Here is a 15,315-nt window from a genome sequence, read left to right as displayed (position 1 = left end):
TTTTGGCGATGCTGTGAGGAACTGCGTGTCCGATAAATGACTAATCTATGCACATTCTCTAAAATGAACACCTGAACTAGCATTGCGGTTGTTTCTCCTTCTTTTGCATCCTTTTATATTATGTTCTAAATAAGCATCTGATTTTTCTGGTAAATATAGACTGTGGTGGAGAATTGAACATGCGTGAAAATGGCTGTAGGAAGACTTGGCAGTGGTGGTGTCGGTGAAACCCTCATCTCCTCCTAAAGTGCTTGGACCATTCTTTTTAGCATGTTGATGGCTAGCATCATTGAGTTATATTGCCTCTTTCTTTTTTATCCTGATCGTAGGCATCTCTTCTCATTAACTGTGAATGTTTTCACATTTCTCCAAGGTGACTGATTCAGCAGGCCATATTCTCTACTCGAAGGAAGATGCCAAGAAAGGAAAGTTTGCTTTCACCACCGACGACTATGATACTTACCAAGTGTGCTTTGAACGTCATGAACTTACTGGTAGGTACTATAGCATGCCAAAGCATTCATGTTACCATCTTCTTTTTGCAATAAAGATATCAAACACTGTGCAGGTCTATTTGGGTTAGTTTTTCCAAAGTGAGCCCTCTTTCACACAGCAAGATCTCTTAAGTGGTAATAGTTCCCTTTTTTTACATGTGCTAATAGACAGAGGCAATGGATGTTAATAACTTTGATTTTTCCTTTTGCCATTGAGTACATAACGTGTCATGTGCGAACGTCAAAGCAGGCTCTGATGGAGGATATTCTTCTAGGACTATTGACACAGAGAACTGGTCATTGTCCTCCCCTGAATTAAAGGCAAACCCCCTAGCTAGTGTGGTTATGGAGTATAAGGGACAATAACTAGAGTTATTAGTCTTCTCACAGGTAATAATGATACTGTTAGCTCAAGACTCAGTGCTATCACATCCATCTTGTCCTTCTCACTCCCTGCAGATATTTTTAACAGTCAGTAAGTTTAAGATAATTGTATTGACTTTAATGCAACTTTATCCTCTTTGATTGCTGTAAAGTTGTGCAAGGCACCTCACAATACATTAGATGGGAGATATAATGTGAGTTAGTCTATAGATCACAGAATTTTAATATCATGAACATCTTTTTTAATTAAGCAAAGTATACATCCACAGAGAGAAAGGGCAATTCGTAAGCAGTCCTATGGGGCGCATTAATATGGACTGTATTCTGATGATTCTTAATAGCTCTCCGGTTCTGAACACTAATTTATGCATTAATGGCCATGCTGCAGTAAGTGATGCTAGAGGTTCACACTTACCTGACATTTGGGTCTGAGCATCAGGTGAAAACGCATACATAGGTTAAAAGACAGTAATGCAGCGTATTCACTGGCTTAAAGTACATTAATGCTGCAAGCACATGAATTGCTCTGCTGTCTTTGCCAGAGCTGCCTCTGCCCTTATATTAAAAAAAACAGTTGTATGTTGCGAGAGGCTCATTCGATGACTTGTCTTGTTAGTTAGTAATTACTATCAGGTTGACTTTCCTACTCCGCATTCCAGAGGGTTTGGTAGTCTTGATTATCCTCTCTTTGTGGTACTTGAATTTTTAGTACTAGAATATTGCTATTTTTATAAAGCTAACCTTGAGGGCAAATCCTGTTTATTCTATTTTCCTTTATTTAGTGTTAGTTTAGTTTGGGTTGTTTTTGATGTTTTTGAATAAAGAGGACTATATTTTTGCATTGTTATGTTTTGTACTTTACTGTATTTCACCTTGAGTCCTTTTCTCCTGCTGGGACGAGAATGTTCCTTATATAATATATGGCTGTGTTCCTCTTCCCTGAGTTCTCAAATGTGCGTTTATCTGGATTCTGACCTTTGTTTTGTTTTTGACAATGAGCGGCCCAAGGCCTGTCCTGTGACCTGGAGAGGTATACCTAAAGTGCCCTCTTGGTGGTCAGAGGACTACTCTCCCTGTACTGTGTATAGTACTTTAAGCGGTGGGGGCAAACTCTGTTTTTCGATTGACAGTGTGACCTGACCTTTTTAGCTGTGTCATTTAGAGAGTGGCATGCGTTTTGTGAAGTTCTGCTGTTTTTTGAATACCCAGATACCAATAAACCCTTCAAGGATTTTTTTTTTTAAAGTGCCCCTGTTCCCACTCTTCTCACTTCAGTGTCTGGAATTCTCCCTCCTACCAGATACTTCCACTGACATCCTTTGTGTATAAATCACATGTGTGTGTAGTTTGCGATGAGCACGTGCAGAAGTAAGGCTCTCTGAGTGTGTGAGTCAGAGTAATGAGCCAGTGGGGATCCATTTTGGATGTTCCTGGTTTAGCATGGCATAAGATGGAGGATACGGGCAGCTTCTCCAAACTGTGAAAGTCTGTTGCCTGTATTCCAGTGGTAGGAGGAAGAATTCCAGACACTGAAGTGAGAGGAGTGGGAACAGGGACACGTTAAAAAAAAAAAAAAATTCTTGAAGGGTTTATTAGTAATGACAGCTTATTAGTCCTTCCTGATCACTACTATTTGGTTAATTGTTGGAGTAAAGGGCGGGTCTGTAGTTTTATTGTTCAACATGAGAAGTTTTTTCGGTCTGGCATACCCTTTTGTCTATTCCAGATTATGGCGCGATGAGGCAGATGATAGCCAGATTCAGAAACCTCACAATTCATTGTGTCCATGTTGTAGGTGCTCCAATTTGGAGACAACTTTGGTGCTACATTTACAAAAAGATTCTGTCTGGACAGCAGGCTGTGAAGGACACTTGAAAGGAAACCACTCCTCACTGGTGCTGACGACTGAGAGGGTGTGTCCACATTCCCAATCTAGAAACTGCATAAAAGTGGAAGTCAAACAACCCCACGCTGTTCCAGTTCCAGGTTCTTCATGGCAAAGCAAGGGAGCAATCTTCAAAGTACTCAAAGGGTTTTTCTGGGCCTGTACTGGGCTTGGTCAGACATCCAGTCTCCCAGGGGCAGGGGACATCCCCATCAGGGGTCTGCACTTTCTTCTGGAGAACCGGACTGCTTAGAAGCATGCCTGCTGAAAGATGGAGGGAGTCACCTGGTCCTGCAGGAGAAGGGACTATGTAGGAAGAGAAGCCTAGTTTGTTTCTGGTCAGAGGAATACCCAGAGAAATCAGATTCCCTGAAAGCAAAGCCAAGAGCAACCCATGCCAAAGAGTCTCCTAGTCTTTCTGAGGTTCCCAGCAGTGAAAAGTCTACATGCTTCTGCATCTTGGCCTAGTCGGGCTGCAGCTGTGTTGTTGGTCGCATTGGACTGGTCAACATTGCACCTGCCTTGGTGATTTTATCAGGCCGGTTAAAGCCTGCACCGGTTTCGGTGTTCACTCCGGCTGCTTGGGCACTACATTTGCATAAACTAACTCATCACTTTGGGTCCGGGCTGCTCTCCCTTGTTGTACTCCCCGTCCTGGATGGGCTGCAGCCTTTGAACCAGCACTTGTAGGCTGGTGACCGTGCTGCTGGCTAAACCAGACCAATCCGGGCAGCTGCTTCTGGAAAGTCACAAAGTGACTACACCTTGTCACTGTCTGCAGTTGAAGCAAGCTGCTGAATTTGCACTTCTCGAGTGTAAGGCACTATGACTGACTTACTACCAGCTAGTCCACATGTGGTAAGCACTTGAGCAAACAAGTGAACTGATTGCACCTTTGAATTGTGGAGCTCAAAAAATCTCTATATGAGCCTTATTCATGCTTCGCCAAAATTGCTGAGGGACAAATTCATCTAGGGTCACCCAGGTAGGAGATGGCACAGAGAGAGATCAGTGTAATCAGGATCACTATACTGTATACACGATTGAATTATGTAGTACTGAGTACTACTGTGAGATTAAAAAGTATCTTATTTACTGAAAAGATAACTACTGGACTGGGCATTGAAATTATTATCTCTGTTGATTGATTAAGATCTGAGCTTGTTCCACCCACACTACCTCACTGAGAATCTTGTGACTGTTCGCCCTTGCTACCCTGAGGGTCAAGGATAGAAAGTTTCATGCTTGGCCTTGTTTGCTTATCCTAAGTTGGACCAGCTCCAGGGCACAGGCAGCAAACAACCTTAACCACTATAGTTGGGACCTAGTAGCCCCTGTGCCTCCAGGAACAGAGTTGGACATTCCAGATTATCCATTATCATTTATGTGAAATTTTATTTCGATCTTTTTTGAAGACCAGTATTTGACACTTCATTTGCACGATGAGAGCTTGGGCCACTTCAATTTGTTTTCTTTGCTCCTACCATAAATATTTTGTATATCTGCTGAAAAGGATGTTCTTGCTCATTATGTGGAAGTTCTGTTTCCTGCAATCTATACTAGCACTTCATTTTCTTAATGTAGCTTATATTCACTCAATAATGTTGGACCATGTTTAGCTGCTGTTATCCCATGCTTCCTTACGTTAATGTTTCATCCTTTTCTTCTGAATTCCAGGACAGCTGCATCTCACTGACCAGTTCATAATGCTGGACATCAAGCATGGGGTGGAGGCAAAGAACTATGATGAGGTATATATAGGTGTCTTACTGGTATAGGAGGATGCATGCTTTCCGCTCACTGTGGGAGTGTTTGTCATGATCGTACTTAAGTTGGAATTCACATCCTTGAGCCGTAGACTGCCATTAAGTTGGGTAGATGAGACTTCAAGAAGCTCTGATATTCTCTATTGCTAGCTTTGTCACATATATTGAGTCTTTTAATGGAACTCCATCCTCATTGCATGAGGGCATGATTGATTTTGAGCTTGGCAGTGTAGTGAACTTGACAAGTCTCAATTCTCTAAGATACAAGACTTAACAGTTCTAATGAAAGGGATAACTAGTATGACATATATATTTCCAGTTCCCTAGTTGGCAAGCATTGGTAGATGCCATACAAGGAGTTAAAAAAAACCCAGACAAGACCAATCCTTGGACCAACTCAAAAATCTGACCTTCACACTAGAACTTTCAAGACAGTGGCCTCAGAACAGTGGCATGATATGCATTTTTCACCTAAACCAGGTGTTCCTCCCTCTTGGTCCTGTTGGAGCCAGGTTCTAAATGTCCAGCCTGCCAAGCCAGAAAGGCGTTGGTTTATCACTGCCACGTTATTCAAAATTCTGATAAATTTTCGACTAGCTGGTTAGTTTGAGTCTGTAGGAAGTTGGCTCTTTATATAGTATATAAAAATGAGATATTGTGTGCAAAGAGTCTAGGGGGTTCCTTAAAGGTGGACCGGGGCTTGCTATAGAAGTCCCAATGTGCTCTCTCAGTGGGTAGTGCGGTCGAGCAGCCTTAGGCTTATCAAAGAAGAGTGTTAGACATGTATCATAGGCACACAGTCAATAAATGAGACACATTACTCAAGAAGGAGATCCACATCAATTTACAAAAATAGTAAGTATCTTTTTATATGTTTAGGCACCAGAATCAATGCCATCAAATAAGTACGTTTTGGAATAGAAATTAATACAGTTTTGAAAAGTCGACTGTGCCATTTTCTGAAGCTGCAATATTATCCTATGGAGGGAAAACAAATACGGTAAAAAGGTACTCTACAGCAAGTTACAGGACCGAATTGCTGGACTTAATGTGAGTATGGGGCAGGGTCTCCGGCCATACCAACAGATCACCTCAGGCGTCACTGGTGCGGTCATGTGCAGTAGTTTAGTTGAACGTCAGGTGCAATGTTTAAATCAATGGGGATCGGTCCGGGCTAAAAAATGCTGCAGGTGAAAACCGGGGAGTAGTCCGGGTGACCACCAAGTGGGCTCAGTTCTTGAGATGCTCAGAGAGATGTGAACACCAGTAGCTCTCTTCTGCTCGGTTGGGGGCATCCGGGTGCAGAGAGTTCTTACACCGCCTGGCTTCCGGTGGCGGTCGGGGTGGAGAGGGCCCATAGAAAAAGGTTGCAGGCGTGGACTGGGGGTCCAGTCCGGCTGAACCAACAAGTGGGCTCAGGTCTCACGGGTCACAGGGACGTAGGGACACCAGTAGTGCACTTCTCCTCTGTCCAGGGCGTCCGGGTGCATTGGACTATCAGGTTACCATCACGAGAGGTGGTTGGGGTTTAGGGGAACCTCCACAAAGGGGCTGCAGGCATTGGGGTGAAGGTCGCAGTGGGAAAACTCACGATGGACTTTGTCTCTGGAAAGGCTGTGGACCATGCTGGCACCGTTGGCCCACTTAAGCTCTGGTGAGGTGGCACAGATATAGATGTGCTGTCTGGGCACGTGTTTTGGCGGTCCGGTGTCCTCTTCAGTGTTTCTTGGGTGGCTGCAGGGAGCAGCTCCACTACTCCACAAGAGTACCTGGTGCCGGGGTGAAGGCTGGCAGTCTTCCTGGGATTTTGGAAGTTTCAGCAGCTGAAGGATGAGGAGTCTTTCTTGCAAACGTCAAAGTCAGCAGGCAGGCTGGAAGGGTTGGGTTTGAGTCAGTCACTAGTCTTCAGTTCTTGCCTTTTGCGTCTCTGGAGTGTCCTTCTTTCTCGGGGTCAGCAGGATCTGTTTTCCTGGTGCCAGGGACTCCCCTAAATACTGAATGTAGGGGCATTTAGGGGAGTGCTACTTACCCTCGGGGGTCACTATGCCCCCTATATAACCGCTTTCTGTGGGAATTGGGCATAACCCTGTCTAAGAGTTCCTAATTCTTTCATCACCAAGATGGCAGATTTCTAAATGTTGTGTCCACATCGGGCAGCTCACCTTAGAGGTGGGACTAACCTGAGGAGTGGGCACGCCTATCCGACAACTACTTTTTTCACCTGTCCAGGTGCCAAATGGGCCCTGGGGCAAGGACATTGGCATCTTCTTTCTGAGGGAAGCAAGATATGCATACCAAGGGGGGTCAGCTCTTTTGAAGCCCCCCTGCCTTGGAATGCAGGTTTGCAGGTCATCCTGTTGGGACGAATGTGTTAACACCCCTGCCAGAGCAGGCTTTGAGCTTGATTGCCCGAGAGGAGAGGCTCTCACCCCTGGGGGTCAAAAACATGTGTGTTGGTGGCAGGCTGGCTAAAACTAGTCAGCCAGTACTCCCGCAGCTGGTAGATTTTCAGGAAACACCTCTAAGGTGCCCTCTGGGTGCATATATTAATAAATCCATCACAGGAATCAGTGTTGGTTTATTAAAACAAGATGTTTGATACCAAACATCCCTATTTTCAGTGAAGCCATCATGTTGCTGGGGAACTCTTGACTAGTGTCCAGCACATGCATTTAAAGTGGCTTCCATGTTCACTTACTATGTCTAGGAATCTACAAATACATGGCAGGGGCATCTCTGCTCTTGCAGATATGTCCACACATTTAATATAATGCACCTTGCCTTAGGGCTGTAGGGCCTGCTGTAGGTGTGACTTACATATATTGCATGCAGTGGTTCGGGATATGGCACACAGGCTGTGTGCCATGCCATGTTTTCAGTTTTAGTAGCACCAAGATATGTAGCCTCCAATGGCAGTCTGCATGTGCTAGGTGAGGGGCCTCTGAGGGTGGCAAAATACATGATGCAGCCCTTGGGACTCTCTTTGGTACCTATGCCCTAGGTTTACCATTTACTGTGGACTTACATGGGTGTCAAAGGTATCGCCAATTGGGGAACAATTGTACAGTTTTGGGCAAAGATCTGGCCCCGGGGACCTGGACAGCAGGAACAAGGTGCATTTTAAGTCAAAATCGCATCAATTACCAGGCAAAAAGTGGGTGTGACCATGTCAAAATGGGACACGTTCGTACAGACTCTGCACGGTTTTTGAAAGATCAGCACACATTGAAAGGCATGGATGGTGCACCATAACCCCCAGAGACTTCAGACAGGTTTGCCACCCAGTAAGAGACAAAAAGCCAAGCTTAACTTTGATCGTTTATAGAAACAGAAGAATTTACTGTGTACCAGTGCGCTATTCAACTGATGTCAACTGTACTAAAATTAATTTGGAGGGTCAAAGAGAATAATTATAGATCTCCATGTGCAAGTGGTCTAGTCTTGAGAGGAAGTTAAACAAGTTGCAAAGGCTATGCTAAGATGAAGCTGGAACTATGAGGCACAATGTTTTGGAACGTAGATATAGATTTTTCATAAACAAAATGCTGTGCTTTGATAGTTCTACAATTTTGCATGCATTACAGAAAAGAGCAGTCTACTAAAAAGCGGAGGCTCTGTTATCATGTACTATAATTGTATACGAGAGAAGGCATATCTTTATTCAGTTGTTGAAATCCAACATTTTGTAACTTCTCTCACTTCGTGTTGTTATTGGCTGGTATTTTTTTAATGATTATATCAGAAATATAAATACCCAATAGTCAACCCTTTAAGCAGTTTTCTGTCAGAAGACACTGCACTTCCTGTGGCTACTGAGCACAGGCTTCGTCTTTGGCACCACCATGAGAATGGTAATGATGGGTGGGCGTGGATAATAATGAGTCTGGCAGAGCAATGATGTACAAACGTAGGCAGACCGCAGGGTCATAGCTAAGCTTGTCTATTAATACAAACTACTACAGCCCCTTAACATTTTTTGGACTTGACTACCGCTGTTTTCCTCCTTTACAGTTGGCAAAGGCAGAAAAACTGAAGCCCCTGGAGGTGGAGCTGAGGCGCCTGGAGGACCTGTCGGAATCCATTGTGAAGGATTTTGTTTACATGAAGCAGCGTGAAGAGGAAATGAGAGACACTAATGGTAAGTTCCAATCACTGTGCTGCTTCATTGCAAGATGCCAAGGGGATTTTATGTGACTGACTCTGCTTTCATGAAGCTGGGGAGTATGATAATCGGTTGAGGGGAGTTATTTGCAGCTTTTTGTATGCATGTGGAATGCCTTTCCCAGGCTTTGACTTAGTTGCATCTAACTACCTCAGTTCTTTGTGTCTACATCCAGGGGCGGCTGCTCCATAAGGGCGGAGGAACTTCGCCCCCCTGCCAGCAGCGGCAGCTACAAACCTTTTCCCCAAAAATGATAAACTGTGTTTATTGTCATTTTTAGGGAAAGGGGGTGGGGCCACGGGGGTGCTCAGCACTCTTTCCACCCCCCCCCCACCCCCTCATTGCGCATGTATGTTTGGCCGGCCATCTCGGGCCAGCCAAACACACAGGCGCAGAAGAGTCTGTCCAGCCCAGCAACACAGTTGCCAGGCTGGAGAGAGCCTGCACAGGCTCCCAGCCTTGTTGGGCGCTCCCAGCCAATCCTGATGCTACTCAGCAGCATGTCGCACTGAGAAAATTACACGGTAACATTAGGCAAAAATTTAACTCGAAAGTATAATTTCGAGTTTATTTCTGGTTGCTCACTTTCAAAACTCTGCCACTTGCGTTTGGATTTGTAGTTTTGCACTCAAAATTGACCTGAACAGTCCACTCAGGTAAAATATCTACCTGAAATGCTGCTTGCGCATGGTACATCATGCATTAATATTTCTCCAGAAAATATGTAATATGGCATAATCTCAATAATTTAACATAAATTCTATTATGCAAAATTACCGAAAATACTCCAATTGTTTCAGTGTAATTAGAATTGTGCCCAGACCTAGCTCTAATATGATGATACCTGTTTTGCCAAGTTCCTGTATTCCGGCTAGGGCACTAGTTGGGAGAAGTTCATACATCTTGAACCTTCCAGTACGGTCTGAGTCGTGCTTGGAAGAAGCTCATATAATTAGGATCCTGTAATCCTGACATGGCGCTGTAGATTGAATGTCCACCCTGCCCCAGTCCAAGATTCCTGATATGCCACTAATGCGTTTCCTGCTTGAGCTTTGTAACCCTTTAAGTGCCTTGTTTGGTTAGGCATTGCCAGACGAAGTTTGCATGTCTGACTCCTGTAGCACAGGAATGCCACTGCCTGGAGAAAGCTCACACTGGGATTCTACAGCACTGATCGGCGATTAGCACTAATGGGCTACTGCTGGGGCACGTGAAACTACATGTGCATTGCTAGAGGAAGCTTGCTTTGCTGACACACGCAGTCACACAGTTCTGGAATGGCAGAGTGACAAGGAAGCTCTCACATCAGTAGCTCATCATGCTGACAAGACACTGTTGACAAAGCTAGCAATGCTTTTGCACTCTATATCTCTAATGGCAGTCCTGGTAGAAAACTCGCACTCAGTTCTGTAACCCAGGTGCCGCAGGTGAGGGGAAGCTAATGCTTCATGTCCTATAGTACCAGGAGGAAGCACACAGTGCTAGGGCAAGGTGCTGCTGGGGTAGCGGAAACTACTGGTGTTCTGTATCTCTGGACACTGCTGAAGGAAGCCTACACTGCTCGGGTTTAAAGCGCTTGGATAGTATTGCTGGGATAAACTATCCACTGCCAGTGCCCTATACTGCTCTCAAAAGCTCCTACAAGTGTTTATTTTTTTCTGTAGCTGAACAGCAGCCACCTAGGAGGGGCTCCTAGAGCTCTGATGGCACAGTTGGCAGGAAGAAGACGCTCCTGGGTCCAGTAGCACAAACCTTATTCAGCACTTCTTAGCCCTTCGACTCACAGGCAAGGTGCTGCTGGTTCATCCTCCATTGAACGGACTAAGGGAACACTCGGAGCCTTCAAGGTCATTGTGAAAGAAACTCACCCAACAGGATACCTATAACTCGAAAGGACATGGCTTACACTGCTGCAATAATGTTCCTGACTGGTCACTACTAGATTAATCATCCACTCCTGTTGTCCTGTAGCAGTGACCCATCATTACTGATTGAATGGGTTTGACCTGTGGAGCTGACTGAGCACAGCCCCAAATGGCTTACACTCTTGATGTTCTGTGCCATTGCCAGAGGCGTCAGATGGCAGACTTTTGCCCTGTTGGTGGTGGTCGAGCATTGTCAATGAACATCGGTTGCGTTCGAAACTGTGACTGAACACTGCTATGAGTAGTTGCACTGCTGTAATACCTTAGTTGATTTCTGAGCTCAGTACCTCAAAATGTAATGCACTTAAGCATTGTTTTCTCATGTTTTTCTCACATTTCTTCTTGAAACTCAGTTTTTGCTCCTGTTTTCTCATTGCAGAGTCCACAAGTCTCCGTGTCCTCTACTTCAGTGTGTTCTCCATGCTTTGTCTTGTGGGCCTGGCCACATGGCAAGTCTTCTACCTCCGCCTCTTCTTCAAGGCCAAGAAACTCATTGAGTAAAGGGCAAAGGATTTCGGAGCCCTCGACACTGGAGGCTCCTGCCTGCTTTCACGCTCCGAAATCAGAGCAACTTCAGCAGCAAGAAGGCTGTACTTGGCGACTTGTTGAACCTGTGCGTCCACAACTACTACTTCTCACTGGTTGCTTCTGCTCCTTTTGGGGCTTATTTATATTTTAATAATCCTACTGTGGGCATTAGGGTATGAATGTGGGGGACTTGGGTTCAATGGTGGAGGTAGAATAAAGACAAGGCATGGTCTGTTCCGGCGTAACCAATGGGAATGAATCTTACTCGCATAAAAGCAGCCTCTGTTATCACCAGCCCGTTGCAGAATGTGGGGCAGCAGGTACAGCTCATCTTGTTGAATGGAATACAACAAATTCTCTTCAACTATTCCGAAAGTTGGTGTCACCCAAAGAAAGAGCATAGTATATGCTTGGACCTATTATCTTTTGCCAGCCTGAATTTCTGAGGTTCATATTCTCTGATTCATAGTAGTCATACAACTCTGTATGGCATTCATTTTTAACACTTTCCCAGAGGGATAAGTAAATTATGATCACTACTAGCAGACATGATTCAGTTTTGAAATGCTTCCAAGGTTTTCTCATGAATAGTGGGCGTTGTCGAACGTGGCTCACAAATTAGCAAACCAAACAATAAACAGTTCACCAGGTTGCCATGACTGCTATACAGTAGCCTGCTTATCAAGCTGGAAAAGTACTCTGAAACCTTTTAAATGCCTCAACCATGAAACGTTTAAGGAAACTGGAATAGAAGTCACGCATTGTTATTTTTTTATTATTATTTAAACCTTGTCCGGGGCAGAGGTAACCTCTGTACATCCAAAACTGATTTTTAAAGACCATCTGCTTTTCGGTTCATTCTCTGGTTGAAAAGTCACCGAACCTCCATTACTAGAGAGTTTGTGTTTCTGGATCATTCGTCTTACTGCTGATGAAACTGTTGCTTGTCCCAACTCTTTGCAGGCTGCAGCAGTTTTTTTTTGTTTGCTGGTAAAACTTTTATTCTGCAGTTTTAGCCTTCAATGTTTTAAAAAGGCACCCCAAGAAAGTACACAGAGATATCCGATCAAACAGAAAAGGGCACTGGTTTTCATTTTCAAACTAAGATTCTCACCTCAATTTATGTTTATCGTTCTGGAGCAAAAGAGAGCAATTGCTTTCTGTTTGTGATGATTGACAGAAAGGTTCTGGTGTGGGAGTGGGGATACGTGGCCGAGAATAGGAACCCCGAGTAAGTATTTAGACAGACCCACTGGGGTCTGTAGGGCAACTAAGAGGTAGAGGTTTGTAAAACACGAGTGCGTGGGATGTGATATAAAGTGTGGGGGAAATGTTGGGCTTGGAACTTCTATGACATCAACTACATCAAAAACTAGAAAATACCTTCACTTTGGCAGTAGTCGCATGTTTGATTTTTGCTGTGACAAAGTTATTAAAGTTGTCCTTTTATTAAACAGTTTGTGGGCTGTCAGAAGGCGTTACCACTAATTGAGGTGGTGTCTGTGGTAACTAGTATAGTTAAGATTACCCGAAGAACGTTACCACCAGTGCTTAATTTGTAAATAAAAACGTGCCGATGCTCAAAGCCCTCCTCTTAAACACGCGGCTCCTGCAATTAAATGTGCAAACACGGAATGCTGGGGGGGGGTGTAAACCTGAAGGCATCTCTGGCCTCTTCAGTCCATTTATAGCCAATCCCCGCCCCTTCAGCTCACTCTTGCAGCTTTTTCTTTCTTCCTTTGTGACGCTTTTTCGTTTTTCTCTTCCTCCGTCTTTCCCATATATATCTTTTGCTCGCAGCAAATGCTCAGGGCAGAATAATAAGCACCGGCCCTCCAAAAATTAGTGCCGGTGCTCAGCACTGGAAACAACAAGCACAAATTAAGCACTGGTTACCACCTATTGTCATAATTATTATTTGAAATACTGAACATTTCCACATTTTTGTGAGATCCCAGACACTTATTTCAATGAAATAGTTACCTTAAGAAAATAATTTTACATTGCTTAACTCAAGACATAATTTCCGGTAATTTTTTAATTGCATGGTATTTTTTTTATACAATGTTTCAAACCAGTGACGAGGTCCTGAAGCACTCCACTTTCCTTGGCACCCTAGGAGTGCATATCTGGGCACGGTGTTGATTGAAGTTAGACAAATTGTTTGGCGAGGGTTGGATAGATGAGCTGAACATGGTGTAGCATCATTGCTTCATGAAAGCATGATGTGTGGTTGAAAAATGTGAGAGGAGACCTAATTCTGTATTCTGATAGTTACCCTGTCAGTAAACATTTTTATAATGTTCTCTAAAAATTCAGATGTTCTTATTTTTTTTTTTTTTTTTTCATGAATTGAGTTCCGTATCTATGGACTGAGGAGTTTCAATCAGTGCATGATTGAAGAGCTATGGTTTGGTTGTAGGTCTCACGTTTTTTTCTGAAGGAGTCGTGGACCAGAGCCATAATTGGTTCGATGCGCAATGCACATTGGTTTTGGGGTGGTACGTCCAGGCAAAGGAAGCAATTGTGAACGTACAAGGGTAGGGGAAACGTGACTCCAGATATTAGGTTAAGTGGCTGTTGTGCAGTCGCCTTCCGGAATCCCTGTGGTTTCTAAACTGGGTGAAGGGATGCACCAAAATATTTGCAGTTGTAAGAAAGTGAATTATTAGATTGGATGGATAAAGTAATAAAGTCACTAAGCTGGTAGGTCCAGTCAAAGGTTTCAATTATTTAAACCTGTGCTCCACCCCTCACAGCTATGGCACACAGCAGGCAGGCTTAACTTGAAGAAAATAAGAAAATGTGTAAAACAGTCAAACAAAAAACAAAAAAAAAGTACTAGCACGGTTAAAAGATGAAAGGCACAACATAATAAGTGTCTCACTCCAATACATATTTAGCTCTGCCGGTCTGTGTTTGTGTATAAGTACGTATGTATAGACATAGATACATATCAATTTCTAAAGACTTCAGGATAAAAACGCGCCAAGAAAAATAAATCCCCTAATGTAAGTTAGTGGTCACAGAAGACTGGGACCAAGGTGCAGTTTCAGGCCCACCATGACAAAATCTGCCTCACATACACAAAGTGGATTGGTTCCAGTGAAAGTCTGGGACCCAATAAGTCAAACAAGTTTCTAAGTCACACTTTAGAAAGAGACTTGACTCAGAGTGGGAGTAAATTGTTTTTTCAGAGGTGCATGGAGCCTTGAGGGGACAAAGGTGAAACTCAGTCTGACGTTTTGGAACTGCTAGTTGAGTAGTTTTTCAGGTGGGTCCTGCCGGAGGTCTGGAGGAAAAGTTTTCAAATGTTTCCAGACTTTTTATGGTGCTCTAAAAAACACAGGAATATACTTCTAAGGCCTCAAGGACTTCAGGCAATGCCATATTTATGCCTGGTACCAGTTAGTGGGTGGGGTGACTCCTGGCTCTTCTTTAACCAATAGGATAAAGTTCTCCGGGGAACCCTACCCCCTTTTTGCAGCAGGTCCTGTTTGCTCTTCTGCAAACAATCCCACAGTGCGCCTTTTTACCAAAATCCGAGATGGGAGGGGGGAGGGGAACCATTCTCCCTTTGTGCAGAGCCTCTGTGCCCACCAAGAGGTGTGGCCAGGGTAATAAGCCTCCGTGGTCACTCAAAACCTGCTCTGGGGTAATCTTCCATCAAACTGAGTTTGGTGTCAGCCTGACTATGGGGACAATAGAAGGGCCTTTGTAGGTCTCACTTAATTGTTTTGTGATCGGTAGGCTTCTTTGAAGTTAGGTAAATTCCTGGGCCCACCCTGACAGGTCTTCCTGCCATGAGAAGAGAGCACCTTCCCACTCCCAGGCCATTGACCCTTCTCTGGAAGTAGTTTTCAAACCTGATTCCAGCCAGGTACAGACTGATCAGTGGTTCGAGAGCAAATGTAAATTACCCTCCAGCATCTTCAGGCATGATATAGGTAAACATCTAAAAGTTACATTTCTCATATGTTTAATAAAATCTCACTTCATCATTCGATTTTATATTTAAAATCTGTAGATGTTTCAGGTCAAAAGTTATAGAGTAAAGCATTTAATCTATACTTTGATAGCCTGACCAGCGACAGTTTCGTTTTGGACCCAGTCAGTGGGGGAAAATGCCATTTGTAAAATAAAAATTCTAAAAATAGTATGCACTTCATTG

General features: G+C 43.9%; 1 protein-coding gene across 1 annotated transcript in view; it reads left to right on the top strand.

The window, feature by feature from the left end:
- The window catches only part of LOC138259985 (transmembrane emp24 domain-containing protein 10-like), a 39,465-nt gene extending 26,867 nt beyond the window's left edge, over positions 1-12,598 (top strand). Inside the window, exons 2-5 of the mRNA XM_069208019.1 lie at positions 374-494; positions 4,441-4,514; positions 8,541-8,667; positions 10,996-12,598. Of these exons, the coding sequence (XP_069064120.1) occupies positions 374-494; positions 4,441-4,514; positions 8,541-8,667; positions 10,996-11,117 (444 nt within the window). The 3' untranslated portion in view covers positions 11,118-12,598. The remainder of the gene's footprint in view (positions 1-373; positions 495-4,440; positions 4,515-8,540; positions 8,668-10,995) is intronic.
- The last annotated feature ends 2,717 nt before the right edge of the window (positions 12,599-15,315 follow it).

The sequence above is a fragment of the Pleurodeles waltl genome, chromosome 9 (assembly GCF_031143425.1).
Source record: "Pleurodeles waltl isolate 20211129_DDA chromosome 9, aPleWal1.hap1.20221129, whole genome shotgun sequence".
Taxonomy (NCBI): domain Eukaryota; kingdom Metazoa; phylum Chordata; class Amphibia; order Caudata; family Salamandridae; genus Pleurodeles; species Pleurodeles waltl.
The sequence above is the reverse complement of the archived record's forward strand: the minus strand, read 5'-3'. Positions and strand labels throughout refer to the sequence as shown.